Source organism: Pyricularia grisea (genome assembly GCF_004355905.1).
Source record: "Pyricularia grisea strain NI907 chromosome V map unlocalized Pyricularia_grisea_NI907_Scaffold_10, whole genome shotgun sequence".
Taxonomy (NCBI): Eukaryota; Fungi; Ascomycota; class Sordariomycetes; order Magnaporthales; family Pyriculariaceae; genus Pyricularia; species Pyricularia grisea.
In genome coordinates this window covers 1-27,019 of record NW_022156722.1, presented here as the reverse complement: position 1 = coordinate 27,019, position 27,019 = coordinate 1, and the positions used below count along the sequence as shown (strand labels likewise).

The following is a 27,019-nucleotide window of genomic DNA, read 5'->3' as shown; positions in this document are numbered from 1 at the left end:
CTATCAGCTCTGGCAGGGCAGAGTGACAGACTTAGCCTTGCCACATGTGATACTTGTGAGTGCCCCAAAGATTGTAAATGCACACACACTTCCCCCTCCTTCCCCAAACCGCAGGGGAGAAAAACCAGGCCGCGTCGGCAGTGTTGTCTATTTTGCTGTCCTGAAAAAGAAACCGGAAAAAATCATTATGTTAGCGCAACTGTGTTTTCTTTTTTTTCTTCTTAGGGCGGGCATCTTGAACGAATGGGAGTAAAAGACAAAAGCCATCCTGAAGGAATTAAAAGCTTACGGGCTTCAATGGAAAGGTAATGTTAGCGCGACCCTCGGTGGTTTCGATGGTGGTTTCGAAGTCGTCTCCCGGGTAGACGCAAAGACCAAAAAGGCCAGTCGCATCCACGCTCTGAATCAGCTCCAGAAACTCGGCGGCGAAGGCCTGAATCTTGGGATCGTTGAAATCGATTCCTTGGGACCCAACTGATGCTGGATCGAGCTTAAATTCGTACGGGCGAATTCCCTCTGGGGTAACTTCCCAATTGGCCGCCGTAATGCCTGGGTTGTTCAGCTCATCGACCTTCTCCCAGGGTACGGCAGTGCCTCGGAATTCAACCAAGCGTTCTTCCCCGTTCAGCTCAAAATGGCGGTGCACCATGGAGAGGCCGAAGGTCTTATCAACGCCGTGGCGGCGGAATAGCTCAAGGAATGTTTCCTCAACTAACTTTTCACCGCCGATTTCCTCGAACCTATGCTTTGCGACATGCAGGTCGGGGATGGCATTATAGTTGGCGACTGAATAGTTCTGAACGGCAACCATTTTGTAGGCAAGTTGGTCGATCAAAGTGAAAGGGGTTATTGTCCTTTAAAAGCTTATAATTGTGATAAATGTGTTTGTGCTGGAATCAGAGGGTTGATTGTATAATTGTTAATAATCTGTTTGTGTTGTAATTAGAGAATAGACAAGTTCGAGCGAAGCGGAAGTTTATCTTTTATACCCGTCTGTTATGTTTCCCATTGCCAATTAGATATCACCGTGCAATAAGTAGTGACATGGGGTCCTTGTGCTCGGGTTGCGAAATTGATTCGTACTAGTATTCGCTTACAGCATTTCATGAGTCGAAACAACGCTTTTGCTCTATGCGCATAATTCTCCTCCACGTCATTCTCTGTAAGATAAGGCTCCTGAATTGGCAAGTTTTAAACGAGGTTCAATAAGGTAAAGGTTTTCCATATATTCAACCTTTTATACCGTATAATATCAGTTGTTATAGCACCTTTGCGGTGATAACCGGTTAATGCTGATAATAGTTGGTGGTTGCTGCCATTGTAAAATAATATAATAAAAATGGTAGTTCTGTGCATAATAGCTAGCTATTTGTAGCTATTTAAAATATCATTTAAAATTTGATAATATTTCTGCTGCGTCTTGTGGGATTATATGGCTATGCACGTAAGTTACCCACCCGTATATTTGCCCGTAAATATACAGTTTATCATTATAAAGAAACTGCTTATTATAATAACCAGGCCTCATATTTAAAAGTTGTTTTTAAACCACGACAGCGTTATATTGCTGCTAATAATAAGTTTATTAATGAATTTAACACTGCCAGGTAGTCGTTTAATACGCGATAGGTGTAAGTTGTATTTATTTATAATATATTATGGCTAAAATCAAGTATTACCTTAAGGTTGTGGCTAGTTTAGTGCGTGAAAGATTGCTTCTGGGACTTTTTTCGCCATCGTGCTTTTACGCACGCTGTCCACGCCAGGCCGGCAAAGGTGGTATCGTCCAACGCCCTTTTCACGGGAGAACCATGTACGAAAACGGGCCATGGGGGCGCTATGACGTAATTGGAAAATACGTACCAGCGTTCTTCCATTGTAACTCCAACGCATTGGACACAAACCACGATCATGTGTAAAAATTTAAGCGGCCTTCTAATACCAGGTTATAAGCCACACTGTAAGACCTGTTCATTAAAATTTAATAATAATTTTATATTTATAGGGAGACTTAAATGCCGCTATGGATACAAAATATGGTATATTGGGCATAAGATATATAGTGTATAGGGGCTTATATGATGGTATAATATTGGCAACGGGATAAGATGAAAGCAGTATAAGACGGATTCGCCAATTTCATACAACGCTGCTAAAAAAAAAACCGCGTCAAAAACAACTGTTGGTAATATTACTTGTAATAATAATTAAATGGCGAAAAACAGTGCTTTACATATTTCGCTATCAATTTAAATGCATTCTTCGGTTTTTAATATTTAACTTTTCCTCCCCCTAATCCCATCCAACTCTTTTTAACCCTATTCCGAACCTGGCCGTAGCTAGTACTTGACTCGGGCCAAAATAACGCGTTGAATAAGACTATTGTCAGTATCGATTCACGCATTGTACGACATATTTACCAACGTACGCCGATCAGAAATTTAAACAGCTTGGCGTTAATAAATAAAATCCCGTAATGCCCCCAGTTTTGAAACCTGTTATGTTTATGGACGTTAGCGTGTGTGTTAATTCATGCGTTTGTCGGATTTGGCCTCAAGCTCCACACAAAAGATCCGCAGTGCAGACGACGGCTATGTGGGCTAAAGTGGAGAATTTTGGAGGCGGAGTATTTCATCGTGGAGGTTCGCTAACGCGGCCCCATATATACCTTGTTTGTATTTATTTTAGGGCCACGTTAAAGATCACCCACGATTCCTTAGCCAGCACCCTTTTTTGATCCACACAGCGTGAACACTGGTAGATACGGTTTCGAGACTTTTGCCCACCAAAACCCCACCCAACCCCGTCCGACCCCATGTTGCACCTGTGGATCAAATTCTGCCATTAGGCGGTAAACCCGTTTTTTCGGCCAACAATTACATGAAGCTATTCCCAGCTCCCAAACCACACCATTTATTACACCCACCTACTGCAATACCTACCACCTACCGCAATACCTACCACCTACCGCAATACCTACCTACCACCTACCGCAATACCTACCACCTACCGCAATACCTACCACCTACCGCAATACCTACCACATACCGCAATACCTACCACATACCGCACCATTTACCCCTTGATTTTGATTTTAATCCCTGTTGGCCAGGCCCGCTGTTGTTGATTCATGCATTCTGTCCAATTTGGCCGAAAACCCCACCCAAAAAGTACCTAGTGCAGACATTTGCTGTGTGGATCAAAAAAAGGGTGCTGGCTAAGGAATCGTGGGTGATCTTTAACGTGGCCCTTGATTTATTACTATAGTACTTCCATGCTACCGGTGTCGCCGTAGTGTCTGAAAATATCCGGATTCTAATCCTAGGCAATACTCTTTTTTTAATCATTTGAAAAAAAAAGAATTACCTGATTAAAATTTGCTAGCAATTTATTATTGCTTCGGTTATATTTTGAAGCGTACGAGACACGGGTATGTCTAATAACGCAACCGAGCAACGAACATTCTACCACCCTTGAAATTTCAAACTATAGCAAAAGCTGACCATATCGCCGAGAGCCTTGCAGTGTCGGTCTTCACTTTGTCCTGGGCCAATCTCTCCGGGTGTATAATTATTGCCTAAACAGTATGCGGATAGGTAAATATGCGAGTGGGCAAATCACGTGTGGAGCCACGTAATGTCGAAACACGTAATAGAGATTTCAACAAATATTTGCAGGATTGTAAATAGTTACAAATAAATAAAAACTATATATGAGAATACCGTTATTTGTTTTACTGCTTTTACCGATCGCAAGGATTATACGATTCCTCTAAACAGATACAGCATTTGCGCTGGAGATTATTAATGTGATTGCAACCTGTGGTTTGAGACCAACCATCAACAGCGGAAGCAGCTCTGACACAATGTCCAGTAAGGGAAGACCGCTAATCAGCAATCGCTTTTGCCACTTTGTAATAGTTTGAGTGAAATGAAGAGCATTATTGAAGAGCCTTATTTGCACCTTCCTCGCGCTAAACTGCATTAATCTTTTGGTTATGCTTAGCAAGAGGCACTGCGGCAGCTAACATCGCATATACCCAGTTTTCCTACAACAAGGCAGTGATTCATTTAACAATCAATGCCAGATGCGCTCCTCGAACGGCCTGGGACGATATCAGCCAATGTTGCATTCCGACGGGCTGAAAGCTCTGGAGGGGGATTAATCGTGGGTTCTAACAATATCCGACAAGCCTAAAGGGATGTGTGGATTGACATCGGCTTGTATCAGGCCATCTCGAAACGCAAACTCTTGGCTGCATTACAAATTTAACCGGGGAGGATTCCATTTCTCATATGGGCAGAAACAAAGTGGAAAAATCAAGCTTGTGGATAGTTACACCAGCAGAAACAACTACACTGGAATTCAAAATGAAGTCAACAATGCAAAAGATGATTTCAGCGGAAACAAGTAATCAATTAACAGTAGTATAAGGAGTGGCCCATATGGGTGGTCACGCGCAGTTAGACCAGCTATCTTAGCTTTAGTCACGAGCGCGTTCGCACTCTCAATTCATGCTTATGCTTGTTTCGCGATAGTCAAGTTGTATCAATGGAGATGCGCTCGCCCTATCTGCTCAGCTCTGGATCCTGACGTCCTTGAACACACTCATATCCTAGCCCCAAGGTTTGACAGCTTGCGATTATAACATTTTGTCCAAGTTTACACGCTGCTGCGCCCTCATCCATTGCTTGAATAACCATTTCAAACTAAATAATCACTCGATCCGCCAGCCGCTTGCGTTTGCCTGCCTCACCGTCGCTTATGGACAAGTTTCCAAGTAAGCAGATGGCCCGTCCTCTGTTCGTTGTGTACAATATCTTCCGAGAATCGTTTCTTTACCAATTTGCCTTTCTAGGGACGATATCAACGCTAGTCACAACATGCGGCAATAATAAATAGAGACGAATAACATGTTTGCCAAGTGAGTTTGCCACTGAACTTGAGTTGTCGTTAAACGAAACAAACCCTCGCCCTGGCCCCTAGTTCCAGGCTACAGTATCGACGACCAACGAGATAGGCCAGCAGAACCAGAGGCATTTAGGGGAACGAGGGCATAGAGGTCTGAGACACTCGAACGTATAGGGAGAGAAGAAAGCCCGCCATGAATAACTATTAACAAAGCGTAATCTAATTTCTCTGCTAGGAATAGCTAATCTAGCTTTCTCTATCTTTACTGAGTAAATTTATAGCACTTCGAGTTCTTCTGTCCCGATGAGAAACGCCCTTTTTGTTCCCATTCACGCGGAATATAAAGCTTTACCGGCGTTTGAAAGTCTGCAAAGTTCCAAATATGCTCACCCACGACGCCCTCGACCAGATCAAAAACGCGATGGTCATATCTAACACCCGGCACTGGTACTTCTGACTCGATAGCAATTCCCTGACGGTATGCAGCCCAGCCTGCGTATCAGCACCATACTTGGAAATTACTATAGGCTTGTCGTACCGGTCAACACAGGCTTTCAGCTCGGCATCGAGTGCGGCATCGGCGCTTTCGAAGTCATCTGTGTGGATATACTAGCCATGGTAGCGGCTCAGGCACAGTACATCGAATGAATCCAAAATGAGGCACTTGTCCCAGGAGGTTTGCACCTCGTTGGCGAAGCAAACAGTCCGCGTTAGATCGAGCCCTCGTACTAACAAGACAAGCGGTTCAAAATATTCCCACGCCCCGGGCTCGTGGGCAGACGGCCCGTTGGCAACGGTCCACATAACCATGAACGGGTAGTGCCCGTCGCGCCCCACCTATTCTCGAATCGCCTATTCGTGCGTCTGTCTGGTTTCCTGGCTGATTGTATCAGGCGAGTAAGTGGATGTTTTGGCCGCGCCGTGAAGACCCACGAAGACGGAATGGTTAAGCCCAACAGCAGTCCCGTCGACGACAACAATGCCGCGCTGGTCGGTGAAATCGGATATCTCTTCAGCGTAAGGATAGTCTGCCCTGCGAAACAAGTTTGCGCCCGGTCAGTTGAGCAGTTGGAAATCCTGTAAGCCGGGTTGCGACCCTTGCCACGGATAAGGCTTATCTTTGTGTTTGCCGCAACCCTTAAACTAGAAGGGCTTGCTGTGAATGTGGAATTATTTGCCGACTAGCTTGACAGTCCGTATGCCAATGCTGAGATCGTAAGTGTCAAGCATTTGGGTGCCCTCTTCTTCAGTAGGTAACATCAGTTGCGATCGTATCTGGTACAAATAAGCTGCGCCGGGCTCCCAGAGCTGGACGGATTCCATGGTCACGGTCCCTTGTTGCCCGCAGGCTTGGTCGACGACTTTGTCATCCTCATCGATAAGCTGCACCTTGTATTGATGATTTCTGATTATGGTCGTTGTCCACGATAGATTAGGCACAAGTTCGAAATCAACAAATCCAGTTTCTCCGTCATCAGATACGCGCGTCACCGTAAAAATACAACTGATGAACGTGTCTGCAACGCAGTACATCCATACAGACCGCGCCAGACCTGAGTGGTTGAAAAGTTCATGCTGATAATGTTGCTTGCGCCGGCCACTCTTGAGCGTCTCTATCCTAGCCGGTGGGATTGTATGCCAGCTCAACTGGCCGCTGACCGCCACTGGGAGCCGAAAAGTTATCCGGGAGCGAAGATGGCCGAAGCGGGTGTAGCCGCCGGTGTGGTCTGTGACCAGATTCTCATCAACATATACCCGCCCTCTATATGTGGCAGCGTCAAAGCGTAGGAAACAACGTCTGCCAGCCCAACTATCCGGCACCGTGACTTGTCTTTAGTAATAGACTCAGCCAAGGTGGTCTGTTATTTTGGGGTCGACAGATATTTCATTGTAGATGGCCGGGATTGGGAACTGGAGTCTGGCCGAAAAGCGTTTTCCCACGGCGTATTGACCTCGATTTCCGTGTTTCCATTAAAGGCAAAATTTCAAAGACAATCTAGGGAGATGATATGTCGGTTGGCCTTTTCCTGAGGTTTAAGCTTGATGGCTCTTTTTATTGTCGTTCTAACCGCAGCATGCAAACATTACAGGCTTGTTTTAAGCTAGACGGTGTAAGAATAGCTGCGACTGGAATGGAAACTGGACAAAATTCTGGTCTGACTTAAGCTGGTCCAATAGTTTATTTGCCCAGAGCTATTGTTGCAGACTTCGGAAGGTTATCGGAACTTCAGCGGCAGAACATCGGCTATGCCTCGTTTCAAGTGAGACAGGCGTATTTTTCTCTTCTCCATCACAGCAGCAAGGGCTAAAGCTGGCAAGGCGAGGAACCAGAGTGTTTGGTGACACCCTGCAGACCTGTGGGCGGTATGCGGAGGAATCTGGGGTGGCCAACTTCGCAGCCTCCCGTTAAATGGAGTCGATGTGCGTGCAGCCCACGGTCTACAAAAAGACAATATTGCTAGACTATTCCACAGGAGGGTGAATATGAAATGCTTGTTTGCGTAAATAATTGTATTTTGGACAAAAGTTTACACAGTTTGCAGGGCTGAAGTGTCCTTTTCCTCCGCGGCCTTTGCGTTACCTGGTTTTACCTGGGCATCACCTTAATTTATATTATCTTTTACAATTTAATAATCACCAGCTGCACTGGTCCCACTCTCATCTTTATCTTGGAAAATAGCTGATAACACTGGCATTTCATGGCGGATAGCATATTGGACTATTTGCAGTAGTTGGCCAGTACCTCAGATCCCAAACCATACCCCACCGTGGAGTCTTCTCTCCGACAAGAGCCAAATCAGACAGGTGCTAAGACCCTCGAGGTCGAGGATGTTCCAACTCGGTCATTGGGAGCATCGTCGTGAACAAATGCTTTGTTCAGCAATATGCCACAACAAATCCCACGACGGGAGCGCCGCTCTCGAAACGAACCGCATCTCTCTCTCTGGAGAGCCATGTACTTTGTAAGTGCCATTGCAATGCAGTTTATCGCGCTCTACACTGCAGACATTTTCCGAGCACAAGCTTAACTTGTCGGACCTGACCTTTTTCTGAGGCTGGTATGCTTTTTTTCATCTTCTTGTGCTTATCCCCCTTCTTCCCTCCTTATCACAACTACAAAAACAACAAAAACAAATTAGCCCATAATCATTTCCGTCGTCTCCACTAGCTGAGTTGTCCTGCTCGCCTCCCGCCTCGTTGCAGACTGGGCAGACGGGCTGATCGGTAACTCGGCCATGGTTTACATGTCTGAGGTGGCCCTCCCGCAGTTGCGCGGCACCCTGCTCGCCAGCTCCTCGCTTGCATTCTCCCTTGGACAATTCTTCCTTGCTGTGGCTCTCAAGGCCCTTGAGGTGTCGAGGCCGTTTTGCATCAGCAACGTCATTTACGCCAAGTCCAATTTCTTCGGCCAATAAATCCTGCCCATAATTTTCTTACCTGAATCGCTCGTCTTATTGGCAAAGAAAGGATGGCACGACGAGACTAACAGATCCCTGAGCAGATTGTTGGACGGGTCGGTGGAGAGATATGAAGTCGAGCATGAGTACGCCGTCACAAGGCAGGAGGTCGAGCAGTCTATTGCGTTGTCCGAGGCCCATGGCGGCGAGAGCCATTGGAAGGTCTTGATTGTGCCGCTGAATCACAAGCACTCCCTTATTCCGATGCTGCGGTTCACAATTCAAAATATTGTTGGCGTGCCGCTCATGTTTGGCTACACGACCTATTTCTTTAGCCAATGTCTTGGACCCTTATCTCGGCAAGTTCATCATCCACATCGTCCTACTCTTGGGCATCATTGTGTCTTTTAGTCCGTCAAAACAGTCGGCAGTGGGACACTTGTCTTGGGAGGCGGTCGTCGCATGGGTATAATATGTCTTATCGTGGGCGGTCTGGGATTCATGCGCTCTGCTGATGAGTCCAGAACAATCTTGATTACCTGTAGTGCATTTGGACTTTTCTATGCGAATTCTTTGGCACTTATTGACAAGTTTCATTCCGCATCTTCCCTAGTTCCAGGATCTTCAAAAAAAAGAAGAAGGAAAGAACGGAGTTTGCTACCTAAGGGGAGTAGGATGGATTTCACTGGTCGAGGTTTCAAGTCTCAAGCTACGAGCCAAGACTGGATCCTTGGCAGTAATAATTCAATACCTAACGAGTATCTTCTTCGTAAGTTGTAGGCCGATTTACCTCAGGCACTCGTGCCTGAACCTAGGCTTACCGACTAACCCCTCAAAAAGAATTAGACAACACCGTTGGTGCTTTCGACCCAGTATGTCGGGTGTTGGCCAAATATCAGCCTTTTCTTTGGCCGAGTCACACTCGTGTACCCCTTCGTGTTCCTCTTTCCCGAGACCAAGAGCAGGTCCTACCACGAATTCCATGAGCTCTTTGAGGACGGAGTGCCCGCCTGGAAATTCACCAAAACAAAAACCACACACCAGATCGAGAGGGTTGAAAGGCGGGACGCACAGTCCCGAGCTTTTGCGTTAGTGGGCCTCAATTCCAACACAGTGCGTGACTTCCAGAGCATCCTGTCGTGGATTGTCAGCTCATATAGACTTGAAGGTATCAGTAGAGGATCAGCTGCTTACTGGTACACCACTAGGCTCCCATCCTTCCACAAATTCGCTCTCGTATATCAGGTTCGGGTTACCCTTGGCGTCCATCTCCGTCGCCCTGACCATCGCATTGCGTTTCTCAGCCACGGTACTTCTGACATACTTCAGATATGGCGGGTTGCCAGGCTTGACAACTATGGCGGAAAAAGTCAGTAACAATCATGGCATGGGAGAGGGAGAAGAAATTCACCATTGTCAGCAGCGAGGACGGTGCCAGGTCCAACAAGCTCCAGCTCCTCACAGAGTTGTAAATCCGGCGTATAGAGCGGCTTCAGATGGTCCAAGAATAACAAGTCGATATGTTTGAGAGTCCCGTCGCCATGTAGCTTCTTCAAAGCATCCGAGCTGCCGCCAACTACAACAGTTACAAATTCCTTCAGCCCAGCCAGCTCTACCATCTGCTCAATGACGTGAGCAAACTCGGGATTGTGCTCAATACTAATGTACCGCTTCCCACCGGCTTCTTTGGCAGCAGACGCAAACGCAACTGCCGAGTAGCCCACGTACCCTCCCAGCTCAACCATAGTGGCCGGCCTGTGCTTCCTAATGATATTGCGGACTGTCTTGCCTTTGTACTCGCCAATATTCATCAGGTATTTTTGCTTACGGCCAAACTCGTCAATCAAGTCGAGGACCTTTTGTGGATTGCCCCTGATATCTGACACTGATGGGTGGTTTAGGACGTAGTCCAGGAGCTCCTTTTCCCTGCCATCATTGAACTGTGCACTATAATATCAGTCTCGACGGTCAAACAAACAAGAAATGATAATATAAGACTGATACGTACGTAGACCTCCTCTTGTTCGGCGTAGGCCACGCCTTTGAAATCTTTGGCATGGAGGGAGATGCTCATTGTGAAGTCGTATGTGGTTTGTGTCCTGTTCTTGATGGCTATGTCTGTATAAGGTGTTAAGATGTCTGGGATCATTGGATATCTCCTCACGGGACGCACAAAATAACATGGGGACTAATTCGATCGCCCCAAGGATGTCGTGCGGGGTATCCAGGAACGGCCAAGAGCGATAGCATTACAGCTACCGAGGTAGTTATGGCGAGCACATGTTACGCATAATCTAAGTTAGACATAGAATTTAGAGTTCATCATCTCTGTAGACTACTTGGGAGGTACTTCTGCAGCCACACGACTGCCGTGAAATCGACTATGTCATCGACTTAGTTTATTAGTGTCATCGATTATGCTCAATGCAGCCCATTCGCGGCCCCAGTGGTGCCACATATCGCGCACTTGCAGCAGCCACAATTCAGGTCCCCCACTCAGATGGCTTCGGCCGCGATTCCTGTGGTCCCTTTCAATTTGTGCCACGACAACCGCACCAATTATAAGACCAGGGAAAATTCAATCGCCATTCACTGGTATTTGGGCCTTGGTGATTCAGGATAAGATCGGCATGCCGTGAGGGATTTACGATTGGTTTCCGGATAGCGCCGCAGATGATAAGTTGCTGGTCGATCTCCGATTCGGTGGGGACGCTAGCAAGATAGACTATGAAATAGGGCTACGCATTATTTACACATCTTACCTAGCTACCTGGTACATGGCCTGTGACAGGTCTTGGGGGGTCCTGCAGCAGCCTATATGGCATAGCAACCATGCCAAAATGTCGCGAATTCACGTGGTGGCTTGATTTGCCTGCAAGTGTCAATGATTAATTACCTGCGCCTTTGATTGCATAGGTAGGTACGTGTTGCCATATCATTTCGCGCCGTCAGATTTGACACTGGCTTACCTGCTGTCGGATCCCAGTACCGTCAACCAGTCAATGAGTCAATGACTGTTTTGACGAATCGAAGGGTACATGGCCTTGACCGTCTTGGTACGTTAGAAGTAAAGTTGTTGGTCGGCTAAGAAGTGTTCAGATGTATATAAATTGCCCGGTACATTTCTCGTCCTCAGCATGTAGTCCTCTCTCCCGATCACCTTCTCAATCCAACCCATCCCTTTTTCATCCTTGTCATTATCTCATTCCCTATATCAAAAGTGACAAAAATGTCAGACCTTAAGGCAACCGTCAGCGAGACCCCTCAGGGGTTCCATGTAGAAGGTTACGAGAAGATCGAGTACGACTTCACCTTTGTGGACGGTGTCTTTGATGTCAACAACTCAGGCCTAGCCAACTGTTACAAGAAATGGGGCCGCGTCCTCGCAGTTACCGACAAGAACATCTTCAGTATCTACGGCAAGCGTATGAAGGACTACTTCCAGCACTATGACCTAAATCTCACCGTCAAGCAGACGTCAATTGGTGAAAAGGCCAAGACCATTGACACTTATCTGAGCATCTGCGATGCCATGACCGACTTTGGCATCATCCGCAAGGTTTGTTTCCAGTATAACATCCAATACCCCTCATGATTGATCAGAGAGCTTACGAGGGGTTGTCCAGGAACCCGTCCTTGTGGTGGGTGGGGGTCTGGTTACGGATGTGGCAGGGTAAGCAAATGCGACCTATTCACGCCCTTTCCAATCTATGAGCAATCACAAGGATCTAACTTTTGGTAGATTCGCCTGTGCCTCGTACCGCCGCAACACCAACTTCATCCGCATCCCAACCACCGTCATCGGGCTTATCGATGCCAGTGTCAGCATCAAAGTGGCCGTCAACCATGGTCGCTACAAGAACCGCTTAGGAGCCTACCACGCACCTATGCACACCTTCCTCGACTTTACGTTCTTGCGGACTCTTCCCACTTCCCAGGTTCGCAATGGTTTTGCCGAGCTGATCAAGATCTCGAGCTGTGCCCACCTACATGTGTTTGACTTGCTCGACAAGTACTGTGAGCAGCTCATAGACTCCAAGTTTGGCCGGGCGGATGGTGCGCTGGCCGAGGTGCGCCGCGCTGCTGATGTTGTATGTTCACTGCCCATAGGCTCCTTTTGCCCCCCCATCCTCCTATTTCTTTCTCAAACCACTGTCAACAAAATGCTAAAGCGCCATACAGATCAACCGCGAGGGCATCTTTGAGATGCTTAAGCTCGAGTCGCCCAACCTGCATGAAATAGGCCTGGACCGTGTCATTGCCTACGGTCACACCTGGTCTCCCTTGCACGAACTTATGCCTGAGACGCCTCTACGCCACGGCCACGCAATCTCGATTGATATGGCGTACACTGCCACCCTAGCTAACACCCAGGGAATGCTCAACGACGCCGAGCACAAGCGGCTTCTGGACTTGTTCAGTCGTGCGGGTTTATCGATTGACCACCCGATGTTTGATGAAGATGTCCTCGAAAAGGGCACAGCTGCCATTCTGAAGACACGCGACGGCAAGCTACGCCTCGCAGTACCCAACCCGCTTGGCAGCTGTACATTCCTCAACGACTTGTCGGCTGAAACTTTGAACGATGCGCTCAGGAAGCACAAGGCCATCTGCAAGACATACCCTCGTGGAGGCGAGGGCTTGGAGGCCTATGTGGACGCTAGTGACACGGGATACACTGATCACACTACTGAAGATCTGTCTGTTGAAGCCGCTGCTAAGGAGGCTGGTGTCATCAGCGAGTCCCAGACGGTTAATGGCAGCTTGAAGGCTGTCAATGGCAACAGTAACAACGTCAAGAACGGTGTCGTGCCCAATTTTGGGGCTATCAAGACTGGGATCGATGTTAATGGCCACGGTCTGAACGAGTTAGAGAAGAAGCCCCTGGTTGAGGGTGTCAGGTCTGGTTATTGATAGTAACAGAATGAAGCAGACGGGCGTGGTTATGGGTAGCATTATCTGCTTGGTCGTTTTCATAATATCGTGGAATGGGCATTGGGATGGAATTATCCTGGGATGGAATTATCCTTGGCTGGAACGACTCCTTTGGGTGAAAAGAGGGGTTGGAGTATGAAGCTCTTATTCGGACTAGGAAATATTTCTCATAGCAGTATAAACAGTGTCAACATACAAAGAAATCAGACACTCAGCCTACTGTTCTCGTTTAGTGCTAATAGAAAACGCCATAATTTCCCGAGTTTGTTGAAGGGAGAACTTCCAAAATATGATGACGATCAGGGTCGTCGGAGTTGAACAAATGAGGGCAGGTAGCTCTTGCTGAGAAGCTCCCTGGACCCTTAACCGTAACGGCAAAGTTTTGGGCAAGAGGCAATCTCGGAAAACCTCGGCTGAAATTCTGCGGGGTGGGTCTCTAGAGGAGATGCAACCATCAGTAAGTGACAGTACCTTTGAAGTACCTGGAAAATACAGACACAAAAAATGCAAATGCCGTGCATGGATTGATTTTCGGAGGCACCATTAGGAAAAATGGCGCAATTGATTGTGCATAAACTCCCATGCAGTTAGCTCCCGCATGAGGCATCCACACGAAATTGTAACCCACCATTGTTAGCTTAGGCTAGGGCCAATTAGACGCATGGGAGCTTGCATGGATGAGGCCATGATAGTGCTTCGATGACGACGAGACTGCAATGCGTGTTTTTCACCACACTGGGATTCGACTCATTGGCGAACGCCAGTTTTTTCCGTATTTTGGTTATGTATTACGTGAATCTGAATGGCAAATTGACGGTCTTGTCACACGGGTTCTACGTTTCGCGGCATGTTAGCAACTTAGCAAACACGACTGCTTTGCCTCGAGAATCTGTGGCAGAAATATACAGGTAGCAAGAACAATGGGCAAATTGCCCAGTATGGCTGTCCTGACATTTCGGGATACCACAAAAACGCTGGGGATAATCCTGCTGAGCATCCTCACTCTGCCCTTCTCACTCACAGTTACCAGTTTGCTGTTTCTCGCGCACCTCATCATCGGCCACTACCCCCGTCAAGCTACCAAGTTTCAAGTCCAATATGAAGCGGACTTTAAAAATATTCCATGTCAAAAGACAATCCTCGTTACAGGCGTCGGCATGACCAAGGGCCTGACCCTCGCCCGGGCCTTCCACCGCCAAGGCCACCGAGTCCTCGGCGCTGACTTCGAAGACGCCTTGGTCCCCTCCTCCGGGCGCCAATCACGAAGTCTATCAAACTTCCACTCTCTACGCAAACCAAGCTCTAAACTTTTATCATCGTCCTACACAGCCCAGCTTGTCGACCTCGTAACCCGCGAAAATGTGGACCTATGGGTGTCCTGCTCTGGTGTCGCAACAGCCGCCGAGGATGGTGCGGCTGCTGACCAGATCGAGCAATTGACGAACTGCAGGTGCGTGCAGTTTACAGAAAAGGTCACAACCAGGTTACACGAAAAGAACAGCTTCATCCGCGAGACGATACGACTGGGTCTGCGCGTACCCGAAACGCACGAAGTTGCCGCGCACCAAGACGTCCTACGCGTTCTAGACCGTTCCGGGAGGGGACGGCGCTTCATCATGAAGCCCGTCGGTATGGACGATGCGCACCGAGGCAATATGACGCTCCTACCTCTTGCTACTCCTGCGGAGACAAAGAAGCATGTTTTGGATCTGCCCATATCGAGTGCGACCCCGTGGATCGTGCAACAGTTTATTCCTGGTGAACGCGAATACTGCACCCATGCGCTTATCGTCAAGGGACAAGTTAAGTTGTTTACGGCTTGTCCCAGCTCCGAGCTGTTGATGCATTACAAGGCGTTGCCAGCGCACTCTCAGCTGTTCAGGGACATGTTGAAGTTCACCAAGGACTTTTGTGCAAAGTCCGAGGATAGCAAGTCGATGACGGGTCATCTAAGCTTTGATTTTATGGCCGATGAGAATGGTGCACTTCACGCTATCGAATGCAATCCGCGTGTGCATACTGCTGTTGTGCTATTTTCGCAACCTAGGAAGGTGGCGAGGGATATGGTGCAGGCTTATCTGTCTGTTCTGGAGGATGACGAGTCCCAAGCCAATGTAAATGGCCATGTAAATGAGATCGTGTTGCCGGATCCCCATGCTGCTCCCCGATATTGGATCGGCCATGATGTGGTAGAGCTGGGACTCTTGCCTATTATCAAGATGATCAGGGGAGATGCAAAGCTATCCAAGGTCAAGGAAAGTGTCACGGAGCTCTGGTTGCACATCAAATCTTGGAAAGAAGGCTCCTTTGAGGCACAAGACCCTTTGCCGACGTTGATGCTATATCATGTTTACTGGCCCCTAACTGTGGCTGCAGCCTGGTGGCATGGTCGCAGATGGAGCAGGCTCAATGTCAGCACTACTAAGATGTTCATGGTGTAACATAGGGTATAGGAGAACTAGGCAAAAGAAGTCCAGCAAGAATTTTGAGACAGGATTTGAGAAAAGCTCCACGACTGGGAAACAGGGAAACATGACAGGCGAAATTTTGGAAACACTCGCATGTTCAGCAATGTTTGAGAACACACGAGCTTAAGATTGTACAGACACCGGTATCTCGATGCTTATCTATCAGATTGTAGTGGATTATTAGGTCCCTAAAGCCAGAAACTGGCTATAATTAGCCGAGTAACTTTCATGACATCATAGACGCCTCGGCTGAAGAGGAGTAACCAAGGAGTACTAAAGGTGGTGAGTGGCAGCCCCAGAAAACCTACCCTTATGTTTACGCACATTACAAGGTCGACCTCGGACCTTAGAGTCTTTACAAGATGAGCACCCTTGATCTCAACTACTTCACATGTACCCTTGGAGAAGCAGCGCAATGGAAGGCTTTATCCCCAAACCGACGACAGTCGTTCAAATCGGTACTAGACATGATCGACCAGCAGGCCAAAGAGATTCCCGAATTACCGGCATTGGGATTCGCTGACTTTTCCTCTGATAATATTCGTATTGGTAAGAAACTTCATTTTGAATGTGTGAACAAGAAACTGACCCAGAAGCAGAGCCTACTCAAGTCACTTTCAGCGAGTTACGGAACCTATCGTTGCAGGCAGCAAATACCCTATCAACTACTATGGATAAAGGGAGACGGATGAGAGATTCGCCTGAAACTGTCGCTCTCATCTGCAAAACCAGTCTTGACTTCATCTTAACGTGGCTGGGTCTCACGCGTCTTGGCTATGTTGTGCTCTTTATCGCGTATGTAAAGCAAACAACTCAATGCATCTTTGTAAAGCTGACATTTGACAGGCCACAACTAGACTCTCGAGCTATCCGCTACCTCTGCGAGAAGTCACGAGTTAAAACACTTGTCGTTCAACCATCACTAAGTACTATGGTGAAGGACCTCAAGGCAAAAATCAATGTCCTTGAGATCCCACCCTACTCATACAACCAGGCAGCAGAACCCAAGCTGCTACATAACGCATCATACTCTAACACATCTCACATCTTTCACTCATCGGGCACATCTTCAGGTCTGCCAAAACCTCTCCCACAAAGTCAACACTGCGCTGTTGGCGCCCTCCCTCGCCTCCCTGGTACGAACAAACCTGCGACATTTACCACAACACCACTGTATCACGGCGGCCTCGCGGACTGCCTTAGGTCCTGGTCAAGCGATGCAATGATTTGGCTCTTTCCCGAGTCAATAATGCCAATCACGGGGTCCAACATCGTGACAGCACTCCACTTCTCACAAAAACACAGCTCCATGGGGGACGTCAAGTACTTCTCTTCTGTACCATCCGTGCTACAGATGATGATGGAACAGGGAACGGATGGACTAGAACTCTTAAGAAGCATGGAACTGGTAGGCTTTGGCGGGGCCGCGTTACCTATTTCTATAGGCAACGAATTGGTGAGCCAAGGTGTGCGGCTCGTATCGCGCATGGGCAGCGCTGAGTGCGGGTTTCTACTGTGCTCCGCCCGTCACAATTACGACAAAGATAAAGAGTGGCAGTTTTTGCGGTGCAAGGTTGATGACGATATGATGGCCTTCGAACAACGGGGCCAGGGGCTTTTTGAACTGATCGTGAAGCCTGGATGGCCGCTCAGGGAGCATTCTAATCGGTCCGACGGGTCGTTTGCTACAGCTGATTTGTTTGAGCAACATCCTTCGATTCGGAACGCATGGCGTTATCACTCGCGGGCTGATGCGCAGATCGCTCTTGATAATGGCAAGAAGTTCGATCCGTCACCCATCGAGGACACTATCCTAGCGGAAGCCTCATCCTTGCTGGACGGCGTTTTGGTGTTCGGTGCTGGGCGTACCTATCCCGGCGCTCTACTCCTCAGCAAAGAAGGCTGCGACGACGATGGTGCCGTTGTTAATGCTGTATGGCCAAGCGTGGAAAAGGTCAACGAGGCATCACCGAGTCATGCGAGAATATCGAGGGCGATGCTTGTTGTAGTGCCCAACACGAACGGACCCCCGCCACTGGAAAAGAGCAGTAAGGGTACAATCATGCGCGGTAAGGCGGAGAAGCGATACGCCCAATATATAGAAGACGCATATACACCTGCGGCAACAGCCGAAAAAACGAACTGCGTGAGAATGGAAGACATTCCAGGCGCCGTGTTCCAAAGTTTCACTCAGGTATTGGGTCGAGAACTGGATCCTGACAAAGACCTATACCTTCAAGGTGTCGACTCAATGACATGCAATCATGTCCGGCGGCTGATAGAAGCAGAGATTATGCCCTCCAACAGCAACAAGTTGCCCATGAACGTAATCTATGACAACGGCAGCATTAACAAGCTAGGCAGGTTTCTTCAGGGCCTCATAGCCGGGTCTCCCCTTGCAACATTACACGATGATGCAAATGTCGACTTGATGCGAGAGCTCGCTGCCAAGTACTCAAGATTCGGAAGCGATAAACGTAAAGGCCGAGGCAATCACCGCGAGACAGAGGTTATCGTGCTGACAGGCGCGACGGGAATGTTGGGTGCACACATTCTGCATGAACTTTTATCCGACAGCAGAGTGAGCACAACCTTCTGCCTTGTACGCGCCAAGGACCCTGAGACGGCTACAGAACGAATTCAAGATTCTCTCCTTCGACGAGGCTTCCCAAATTCGCAGATCCGAGCTGACCAGGTAGTCTGCGTGCCCTGCGACCTGAGCCGCCCAGATCTCGGGCTTTCCAATCTTCATCGACAGCGTTTGACCCATGCAGCGACCATGTATATACACGCAGCGTGGCCTGTCAACTTCAGCCTGCGTCTGACATCTTTCGAGAGCCAGCTAGAAGCCTTGTATAATCTTCTAAAGATGGCTGCCACCAACGAGGCGCGGTTTCATTTTATCAGTTCCACGGCATCCGTAGTGCAATCACACCACAACCTGATTCCGGAGGAACCATCATTTCACCCGCGAGATGCAGGGCCACTAGGTTACGCTCAATCCAAATGGGTTGCAGAACAGATTTGTGCCGCGGCACACACAAGTTTTAGCAACGTTGGCATTATCAGAGTCGGCCAGCTCTGTGGCAATAAGAAAGGCATATGGAATATGAGCGAGGCATGGCCATTAATGCTGTCAACTGCAAAGCTGACTAGTTGCCTGCCGGATCTGCAAGATGAGGTGCTAGGCTGGTTCCCCGTCGATCAGGCGGCAGGCGCTATACTGGATATCATAATACCAAATGAAACGATAGCAACTGCAACAAAGCAGGATATAAAGGTCTTCCATGTGCACAACGCGCATAGAACACCAACCTGGAGCCAGATGCTTCAGTGGATTAAGGAGAATGAGCCGTCGCTAAAGCTCGAAATTGTGCCGCCCCTGACTTGGACGATGAGATTGGAAGAGGTTTTGGGGGAAACTGGTCATCCCTCCAAAGGATTATTATACTTTTGGAAGGATAGGTACGCGGAGCGGATAAGGGATAGAGGCGTGTCCGAAAAGGTGGTAAATCCATCTTTCGGCGTCGTCGAAGCTGAGAAGGCATCTGCGGCTGTCCGCAATTTGAGTCCGTTAGACAAAGAGGCTGTAATGCGGATGTGTACTTGGATATTCAATAAATAAACAAATAAATAGGGTGTTGTTTGCTATGTAAGCCGTCGACAGGCCCAGAAACTCCTATAACCGGATTTCCTTCGACGAGCCAGGCCTCACTAGCGCTATCGGTCTTTTCCCATCTGCAAACAACCCGGTGTCCCGGTCCCACCCATCTTCAACGTCCGTACCAGAAATTCGGGCCCCAAAAAGGGCTAGATTGTATCAACTGGGGGCCCGACCATCGTCGACGCCGGACGCCGGCGCGTCTTTCGAGCTACAACTCTGCCGCATACAGCCTTGCACTTGCACACATCCTGGTCGACCTGCACCACGATCCTTTCCCAAGTTCATAATATCTCGCCCAGGTGACGACGGCGAGGGCCAGCAGCTCATGGTCGTGCATAATAAGAAGCAAAAGTACCATTGATTTGCACGATGCGCCCGAATTTACGTCGCTGGTGCCGGTCCCTAAGGGCAATCTGCCATTCCGGGAAAGCTTCGACAAGGTTGTTAAAGGTACGTCTAGCTGCTTGGCATAGATACTCGATGCACTCAATAGGACTGGTGGTTTCTCGAAAGTGCGGTCCTAGGTTTGTTGCCGCTCTTCCACTGTCGATAATATGTGTCTTGCTATAAGATAGGTGACCAAGGTGGGAAAGACGACGGAGAACCGTCGATCAGCAAGAGGAAGATGTGACGGGCTGATGAGGCTGGGGAACAAATCTCATTTGGCGCTCCAGTCCTTTTTTACATATTATTTTTAAACATTCAGAATGCTATCTTGTTCATTGTCGAATATATGTTTTGTCCTGGTAGACTGATAGTACAGCGGTTTTCGACTCTCAACTGTCGGCGGGTGGCTAAGCCCGAGGGCCATCGGTACCCATGACCCTATCCACAATAGCATTTGGGTGCCAGAATTGCCGGTTTGAATCAGTTTCCCGCGGATTGCGTAACAGATCCCAAACAAGGACTGGCGGGAGCAATCACTTGTGGAATGTAGCACTGCGAATGGGGAAGACATACTTGACAATGACTAGCTCTTCGAAACACGCAATTTTCAAAACCTGCTCAAGGGTAATGATGCCGCGGTGACCTCGGTTGGACCGTTTCTGGCCAGGGGCAGCGTAGACCCACCAAGCCTTTGCCTGAAAGAGGCAAAAACTGAACTAGTTGGGGGCTGTACGTTGTGGGTTAACGTACAGCCCCGAAGTAGCTAATGTCCATTGCCTCCCCGTTTATCAGATACCCAGCGCGAGTAAGCCACCCAAACTCCAATCGGGTTACAACTATTAAGGCCTGGGGGAGTGCTCGATTAGGACAGTACGCCTGTAACCGAAAGATATAAGAAATATACTACACCGTACTTTCCCTTGCATCTTACACATTGACACTTACTTTACTTTCCCTACTAGAGCACGGTTCTCGACTGCAATGAAGTAAAGCCGCAGCTTCAAAGGCTTTTTACGCGTTGTTCCAAGACATCGGAAGTCCACCAGACGGTTTGGCGACATTTACTTGAAACCACATGGGATTGAGGGGGCCGATGGAGGTTGCAAATGGCGGCGTCGAGGAAATGCTCAGCGCAACGCCTTGCTATTCGACCTAACGCCACCCTGCCGCGAAGGCATTGCCTAGTCTCGGGAGCAAGCAGCGGACCAGCGTAGGCAGCAAACGGTCGGGGTAGTCAGCTCCGGCGTCTACGCTATACAAATGGTACTTTTGCAGCTAGAAATCGCTGATTTTTTTCGATGACCTGGTAGCAAGATGCACCCCGTAGTGAGGAGCCAGGCTTGTCAGCGAACTGGACGATCTGAACGGATAGGTGTAAGTTGAGGAAGGCGCCTGAGGAAAAACTACCTTTGGTTTACCAGGTGCAGTTACAAATTCCTACTGCGCCTGCGGAATCGAGGATGGCATGACATCCCATCCAGTCCTACCCATAGCATGTACCTGTGACAGTAGCCGTAACATAGGCTGAGGGAAGCGACATGGCTGCGGATGCCGTGGGCGTCGGGGCCTCGGCAATGGTGGAGGCGACATGCAAGCAGATGCAAGCAGATGCAAGCCGAGCGATCTGTTTGGGGAACCATAATAGAAAAGGTTTAGCCATGGTGCAAGAGCATTATCATGAGAGGTAGATATAGGTTTTGTGGAAAGGACAGTGCCGCACGTACAGGCAGAAATGTCTGGACGAGAGGAGACATAGGCCCGCGCAGACTTTGGGACCACAGTGACAGGCAACGCACGGGGTTCAAGGGCGACTCTCATGGTCTCAACATTCCTGAAAAAGAGATAAAGAAATGTGGCGATAACAGTTAGAGTGGTCGCTCACCGGTAACCGTAACAGTCAATGCCTGCATTGAGGTCAATTCTTGTCTAACGGACACTACAGCGAATAGGAGATTAACAGCGAGTGACGCTTGTGACAGGAGCATAAGTACCTGGTCACCAGAGTTGCTGGTTTCAACAGGAATCTCGAGCAGAGCTCGCGTCGCGAGCTTAGGTTTGGATCTTTGTTGCGCGTCCCTGTAACGGCCCGGGCGCATTTGATGGCGTGACAATGATCTCGAGGCTGGCGAACGCCCTGAGCTATTTTGATAAACAAAACGGTTGAAATTACTTTAAACCCTGAGAATCGTTTCGAAGAATTTGCTTGCTGTTACAGCACTGGAATTCATTTTTTAAGGGCGCGGATAATTTTACGTCAACCTTCCTAGGAAATCGGCAGCAAAAGGGCATGTATGATCATCTGAATATAACAATCCCGATGCCAAAGACTCAACTTTCAGGATTTGAGAAACTCGCCTATGTACGTGCAGTTAATATTACCTCGCCAAGACCCCAAAAATGCAGGCGGACTTTGCATATAAGCAGCTGAAAAGCTTTGATCTCGCTTAAACTAAAACATCTGTTTGGAGAGCATAGCTTGAATAATTCCTGCCTTGAAATGGTGCTGATACATTAACTGAAAGCCTAGTTTGGTGTCGGCTCACGCCCCTGGCTGGGAACCCCACTACTACCGGCCTGTCTGCCCTTTTGCTGGTGTCTTGTGTTCTCCCAAGTTTGATCTAGAGCCTCTTTCCGAGTGTGTCTCGTATTCTCACGTTCATAGAACTTATTATACATCGACTTACAAGGCCCAGCGGCTTTCCCCACACACCATTCAAGAGGCCTTGTAACTTGTGATGGAAGTTCCTTTCCTAAGTAGGCGTGGAACCAAATAATGTAATTAGAATTTAAATTGTGAATAATAGGAATATGATAATAGTTTTAATACCTGTTTTTCTCTCACACAATTGCAAACAGTAAGCGGTCACTGTAATTGGAAGAGTTATAGTTAGACCGGCTGCGCAGGTACAAGCTTGTTTACCGTAATGCACGGCATCTTCTAATCTTTCTCCAAAACCTGTATGTACCAAGGTACGGAATTAGCATCAATTTCAAAAAGGGTTTGCTCGAACTCTTGGCGGTAAACGTTTAAAGCTTCGATCCGTAATTCGGCCAGCAGCTTAGTAAATACTACTTATAACCACTTTGTCCTCCTCTTAAATTAATCGTCCACTTTAAAACCTAATGCCTTCGTGAATAGACAAGGTATAGCTGTCGTCGAAAACATAACGGTAAGACCTGCTTCCAGACAAGACTATGACAGCTCTTCCATGGAGTCTTTCGCAAAAATTTTAACCGCCTGTAATAAAAGAGCAATGTAATGAGATTTTGCCTACCTATTGGGCGCCTAGATGCAGGAAGGGAGCTTCCGACTCCCGTTTGAATATTGTCAGACGCGCGGGGGCTGTTAAATGGTGAGACTCGGCCCGTGTAATCCGATGTGGGAACACCAACGGCCGAATGAGCCAGAGCAAGCAATATATATACAGCCTCGAAATGCATAATTGGCTTGTAGGTTAACAAATAGGCATAGTAAACAAGAGGAAACCGAATAAGACAACGGTGGAATTTCGTAACCTGCTGAATATTATATAGCGTTCAAAGTTCCTGCGTAATGTTATAAACTGTATTTAAGACACATGAAAGCATAGTAAGTAAACTATTTTTATGGTTGTCGGGTTTATCTAAATTAACTCTTTTTTGGATACGGGCATAGCTGAGTCGCATGCAGTTTTCTTTTTGCTATTTTCTTTCTTTTTGCTGTTGAATGACGGTGGTTTAAGTATTCTTGGCTGCACGTTCTTATGCAATTATGCTTCCGGAATATGAAGCCCTCGACGCATGCGATTTAAACAAGGATTTTCCATTAATATCTGTGCACCGAAGTTATTTATAGTTCTACCGCGTTTTGTTTGTTTCCACTTGTCAGGGTGTTTGGACGGCCTGTCCGAAGCGAGTCCGCTTTCGTGCTATGTTTGTATAAATCGGGTTAACACCCTTTATCCCACATGTTTGTACTCGGCGGAAGCTCGTAACCATGGAATGTAAACGGCTTTTAAATGTGGGTAAGGCCTTCCAAAACCCGCCGAGATACTGACCTGCCCCCTCGAGCATGGGGTGTAGGTTAAACTACAAGCCAATGGCGTTACGCGTGGCTAAGTCCCAGTGTAAACTTTGATTAAATCAAATCCGGTTTCAAATCAAAATCTTCCTTGTACTTATTGCATGTTCGATCGTGACGGCTTGATATACAAAGTCTTTAATTTTTGACACAGCGCGAGTGTGCCCCCGCTAGGCTTGATTCATCTCCGTCCGTGTTTAAGTAGGGAGCTATATGGTAGAAGTCTGTCACACCAGCAATTCGCCCTTCTGTCCTTGCTTTAATATCTGCCATTTGTCTGTTATAACCGAAAACTCCACTCAAATCATAGTCAGTGCAGACGAATTCTGGGTGGGTTAAATGGTAGAGAATTGCGGAGGCCCAGTATAGTATCGTGGAGGCTCGTTATCGCGGCCGATATTCAAACCGGACTTATAATTTGGACAAATCACTGGGCTGCGGTGCACCCTAGGTAGATTTCGGAAAGCCGGGGTCGATTTCGGAGCAAACGCAGGTGTTACTGTGTGTAAAAATGGAATGATTAGTTGTAGCTTTTTTCGTATCCTCGCTACCAAGCGGAGAGAGGAAAGAGGAAAAGAAAGACAGGCGTATGGGGCGTAGAAGGGATTTAAGAACTTACTCTGCTGTACAGTAGCCATTGACGTAATACTTGGGATTGCAAGTAACACTCCTGCATGTGCTCCCTTCGCCGCAGTCTTTGACGCAGGTGTCGACGTTGTTTCTAATATGGAAAAAAATAAGTATAATTAGCCTAATAATCCTCTGCATTTCTTAACGGTACACAAATATGGAAAAGGGTTGCAAATACATTTTGAGACAGCGTCGTACGCCATCGCTGCTCTGGTCACATTTTAGGCGCGTCGACTCCTCGCAGTAAGTCTCGGAGACTATAAGTTGAGAGGCAGGGGTGGAGGTAGCGGCGGGAGCCACGGTTCCGGTTAAACTAGAGGAGGTACCAGAGGCTGCTGCCAAAGCATGCGGCACGACCAAAAACACAAGGGAGAATTTCATTTTGTAGTTGGGTGATATTGTGAGATACGTGTCAATAAGAAATAGATCCCGTATCGAAGAAAAAAATCTCTGAATCCCGGTTCAGGAAGAATAGAATATTTAATAGAACAGAAGGCCAGCTTTGGGTTAGATGAAGAGCAAACACAAGTAAACATTCACCATGGAGAATACAAAGTATTTATACGGGTTGTCTTTCGGACGCGCGTACAAACACCGACGCCTGTATTAGGTTTCGATACTGCGACATGAAAATACTAATCTTGTCAACATTCCCAAATCTCCACTAAAAGACCTGAAGCCTGAAACCAGTATATTACAAAAGAGCTTTTGCAATAATGTGGCGTGAAGTTTAAAATTGAAAAGTACCCGTGTTACCCTATAACACCTCCGAGAAACGTCGTAATCGGGGGCTTGAAGGTTTAACTCGAATATAGTATGCTATTCAACAGGTTGCGTGGTTGCCCTGCTGGTGAAACAGCGGCCGCTTCACTGGGTGGTATTTTTGTATACCTTTTATGGCTGTGGTTTCATTTATAAAGAAGTACCTCGTGACAAAAGTGGAGTAACTTCTGCTATTTTTAATGGAGACATTTACAAAAATCATTCCTCTTCAAGTAGGTTATGGCTGACACAAATGGCTCCACGCCTTTTATCCATCCACACCCAACAATACCACGGTAGTAGGCGGAAAAAAGCCACCCATTGTCACCGTGTATGTATGCGTGGGCCTTTGCCAACCTAACTGTCCGCGGGGAGCTTCAGGTACCTACCACATAGTAAATTTATTTCTTTGCTAAAAAATTATTACCAAAATCGGGAACACCCACGAGGTCCACAGCGCTGTGCTAACTGTTCAGGGATGGGGACTTTTACCTTTACCACTATAGTAAGTGTCCGGAGGGTAGGTGACCCTCATGTTACTTTCTGCGATTTTGAGATATCCAGCCTACTGCCGATTCGGGGCGTCACCTTGGTAACATCATAGCTCTTAGCGAACGAGTAATAATCTTTCCAAGAGGGGCTGTACACGTGGATTACGACGCAAATGGTCCACTCAATGTTCAAAATAATCGAGACACAATGCATTCTTAACTTCAAGTCGAAAAACAGGCATAAGGAAGGATGCTTTCAATTTACCAGAGGCCACAAATGACAGATCGATTAAAACGTCATGAACACTCAGTCGACGCGTGACGTAATCTTGGCAAGCAGAAACTCCCACCCTCAGCATAGCCACACCGATGTTTTACGGTCGCGGAACCGATTGACAGATGCGCCCCGTCTAGCGCAAGAGCAGACCCAATCATCGCCTCAGCCTTTTCAATGCACCCATTGAAACCAAGCCGTCCGCAGTGCCAAACACCACCTTCGTTGTGGGCCTATAGTTACCAACAATAATCTGCGCGTATTGGCTAGCCTCCATCACCTCTCTTGACAGTCGCAAGATGCTGTTAACATGCCCGCGCCTCCACTCATCGTTGCCACCGCCACCCTGAGAACCATTTGGCGACGACGACAACCCTTAAAACAGCACATGCAGCGATCGGGTATGCGAGTTTAATATGGTCGTAAGGGTAAAAGTCCCCCCTGGCTCTGTCCGTCTGTCGTCCAGTAGTGTGGGCCTTGTGAGCATTGCCGACTTTGGTAATAATTTTGAGGGAAAAAATAGTTTAAGTACTTGATTCCTCCCGCAAACAGTAAAGGTGGTAAAGGCCCACGCAGAATGCCAGGATGGCGACGGGCGCGTGCGTGTCGTGCGCTGCCATCTAGTTCAGGGCCAGAGATATAACTTAGGTGCAGCCGGTAGACCCGCCGATGGCGAGGGCGCAGAAGAGGTCGAAATGGGTATTGCTAGAGACATCGGCGAGTAGGCGTGCGAGCATGGTGCTTCCTAATCAAAGTTTTGCAGTCTACTCTTACAAGAAGGATGCTATTGTCTAGGAGATGTTGAGCCTGACAACGAATAGGACACGATGGTTGGGCCTCCGAAGATGGCTTGCTACCATTTGTAATAAGGGAAGCCGTGGGTCATGACGCAATTGAAAGTTTGATTCTATAAACATGATTGGGTGAGTATTGCACTGCATCTTGCTTGTTCCGACCTTCGTTAGGGTTAGGGTTAGGGTTAGGGTTAGGGTTAGGGTTAGGGTTAGGGTTAGGGTTAGGGTTAGGGTTAGGGTTAGGG

At 47.8% G+C, this 27,019-nt stretch overlaps 8 protein-coding genes across 8 annotated transcripts; 5 read left to right on the top strand and 3 right to left on the bottom strand.

Moving 5' to 3' along the window:
• Positions 1-31: 31 nt before the first annotated feature.
• PgNI_11510 (uncharacterized protein) lies at positions 32-811 on the bottom strand (the record flags this gene model as incomplete). The annotated part of the gene is made up of 2 exons (XM_031131476.1): positions 32-160; positions 290-811. The coding sequence occupies 2 exons, from the start codon at positions 809-811 to the stop codon at positions 32-34; spliced, it is 651 nt and encodes a 216-aa protein (XP_030976654.1).
• Positions 812-5,293: 4,482 nt separating this feature from the next.
• PgNI_11509 (uncharacterized protein) lies at positions 5,294-5,559 on the top strand (the record flags this gene model as incomplete). The annotated part of the gene is made up of 2 exons (XM_031131475.1): positions 5,294-5,358; positions 5,439-5,559. The coding sequence occupies 2 exons, from the start codon at positions 5,294-5,296 to the stop codon at positions 5,557-5,559; spliced, it is 186 nt and encodes a 61-aa protein (XP_030976415.1).
• Positions 5,560-7,779: 2,220 nt separating this feature from the next.
• PgNI_11508 (uncharacterized protein) lies at positions 7,780-8,327 on the top strand (the record flags this gene model as incomplete). Its single annotated transcript, XM_031131474.1, has 2 exons — positions 7,780-7,867; positions 8,116-8,327. The coding sequence occupies 2 exons, from the start codon at positions 7,780-7,782 to the stop codon at positions 8,325-8,327; spliced, it is 300 nt and encodes a 99-aa protein (XP_030976414.1).
• Positions 8,328-8,881: 554 nt separating this feature from the next.
• PgNI_11507 (uncharacterized protein) lies at positions 8,882-10,446 on the bottom strand (the record flags this gene model as incomplete). The annotated part of the gene is made up of 4 exons (XM_031131473.1): positions 8,882-9,443; positions 9,504-9,664; positions 9,721-10,249; positions 10,318-10,446. Coding segments are annotated over 4 exons (864 nt in total), but the record flags the coding sequence as incomplete, so codon positions are not given.
• A 1,092-nt stretch (positions 10,447-11,538) lies between these two features.
• Positions 11,539-13,223, top strand: PgNI_11506 (uncharacterized protein; the record flags this gene model as incomplete). Its single annotated transcript, XM_031131472.1, has 4 exons — positions 11,539-11,868; positions 11,936-11,982; positions 12,052-12,400; positions 12,492-13,223. 4 exons carry the CDS (start codon positions 11,539-11,541, stop codon positions 13,221-13,223), a joined length of 1,458 nt encoding a protein of 485 aa, XP_030976474.1.
• A 959-nt stretch (positions 13,224-14,182) lies between these two features.
• Positions 14,183-15,685, top strand: PgNI_11505 (uncharacterized protein; the record flags this gene model as incomplete). The annotated part of the gene is made up of 1 exon (XM_031131471.1): positions 14,183-15,685. The coding sequence occupies one exon, from the start codon at positions 14,183-14,185 to the stop codon at positions 15,683-15,685; it is 1,503 nt and encodes a 500-aa protein (XP_030976315.1).
• Positions 15,686-16,074: 389 nt separating this feature from the next.
• Positions 16,075-19,337, top strand: PgNI_11504 (uncharacterized protein; the record flags this gene model as incomplete). The annotated part of the gene is made up of 3 exons (XM_031131470.1): positions 16,075-16,261; positions 16,312-16,507; positions 16,559-19,337. The coding sequence occupies 3 exons, from the start codon at positions 16,075-16,077 to the stop codon at positions 19,335-19,337; spliced, it is 3,162 nt and encodes a 1,053-aa protein (XP_030976473.1).
• Positions 19,338-20,296: 959 nt separating this feature from the next.
• PgNI_11503 (uncharacterized protein) lies at positions 20,297-20,537 on the bottom strand (the record flags this gene model as incomplete). The annotated part of the gene is made up of 2 exons (XM_031131469.1): positions 20,297-20,458; positions 20,514-20,537. 2 exons carry the CDS (start codon positions 20,535-20,537, stop codon positions 20,297-20,299), a joined length of 186 nt encoding a protein of 61 aa, XP_030976472.1.
• Between the last annotated feature and the right edge of the window lie 6,482 nt (positions 20,538-27,019).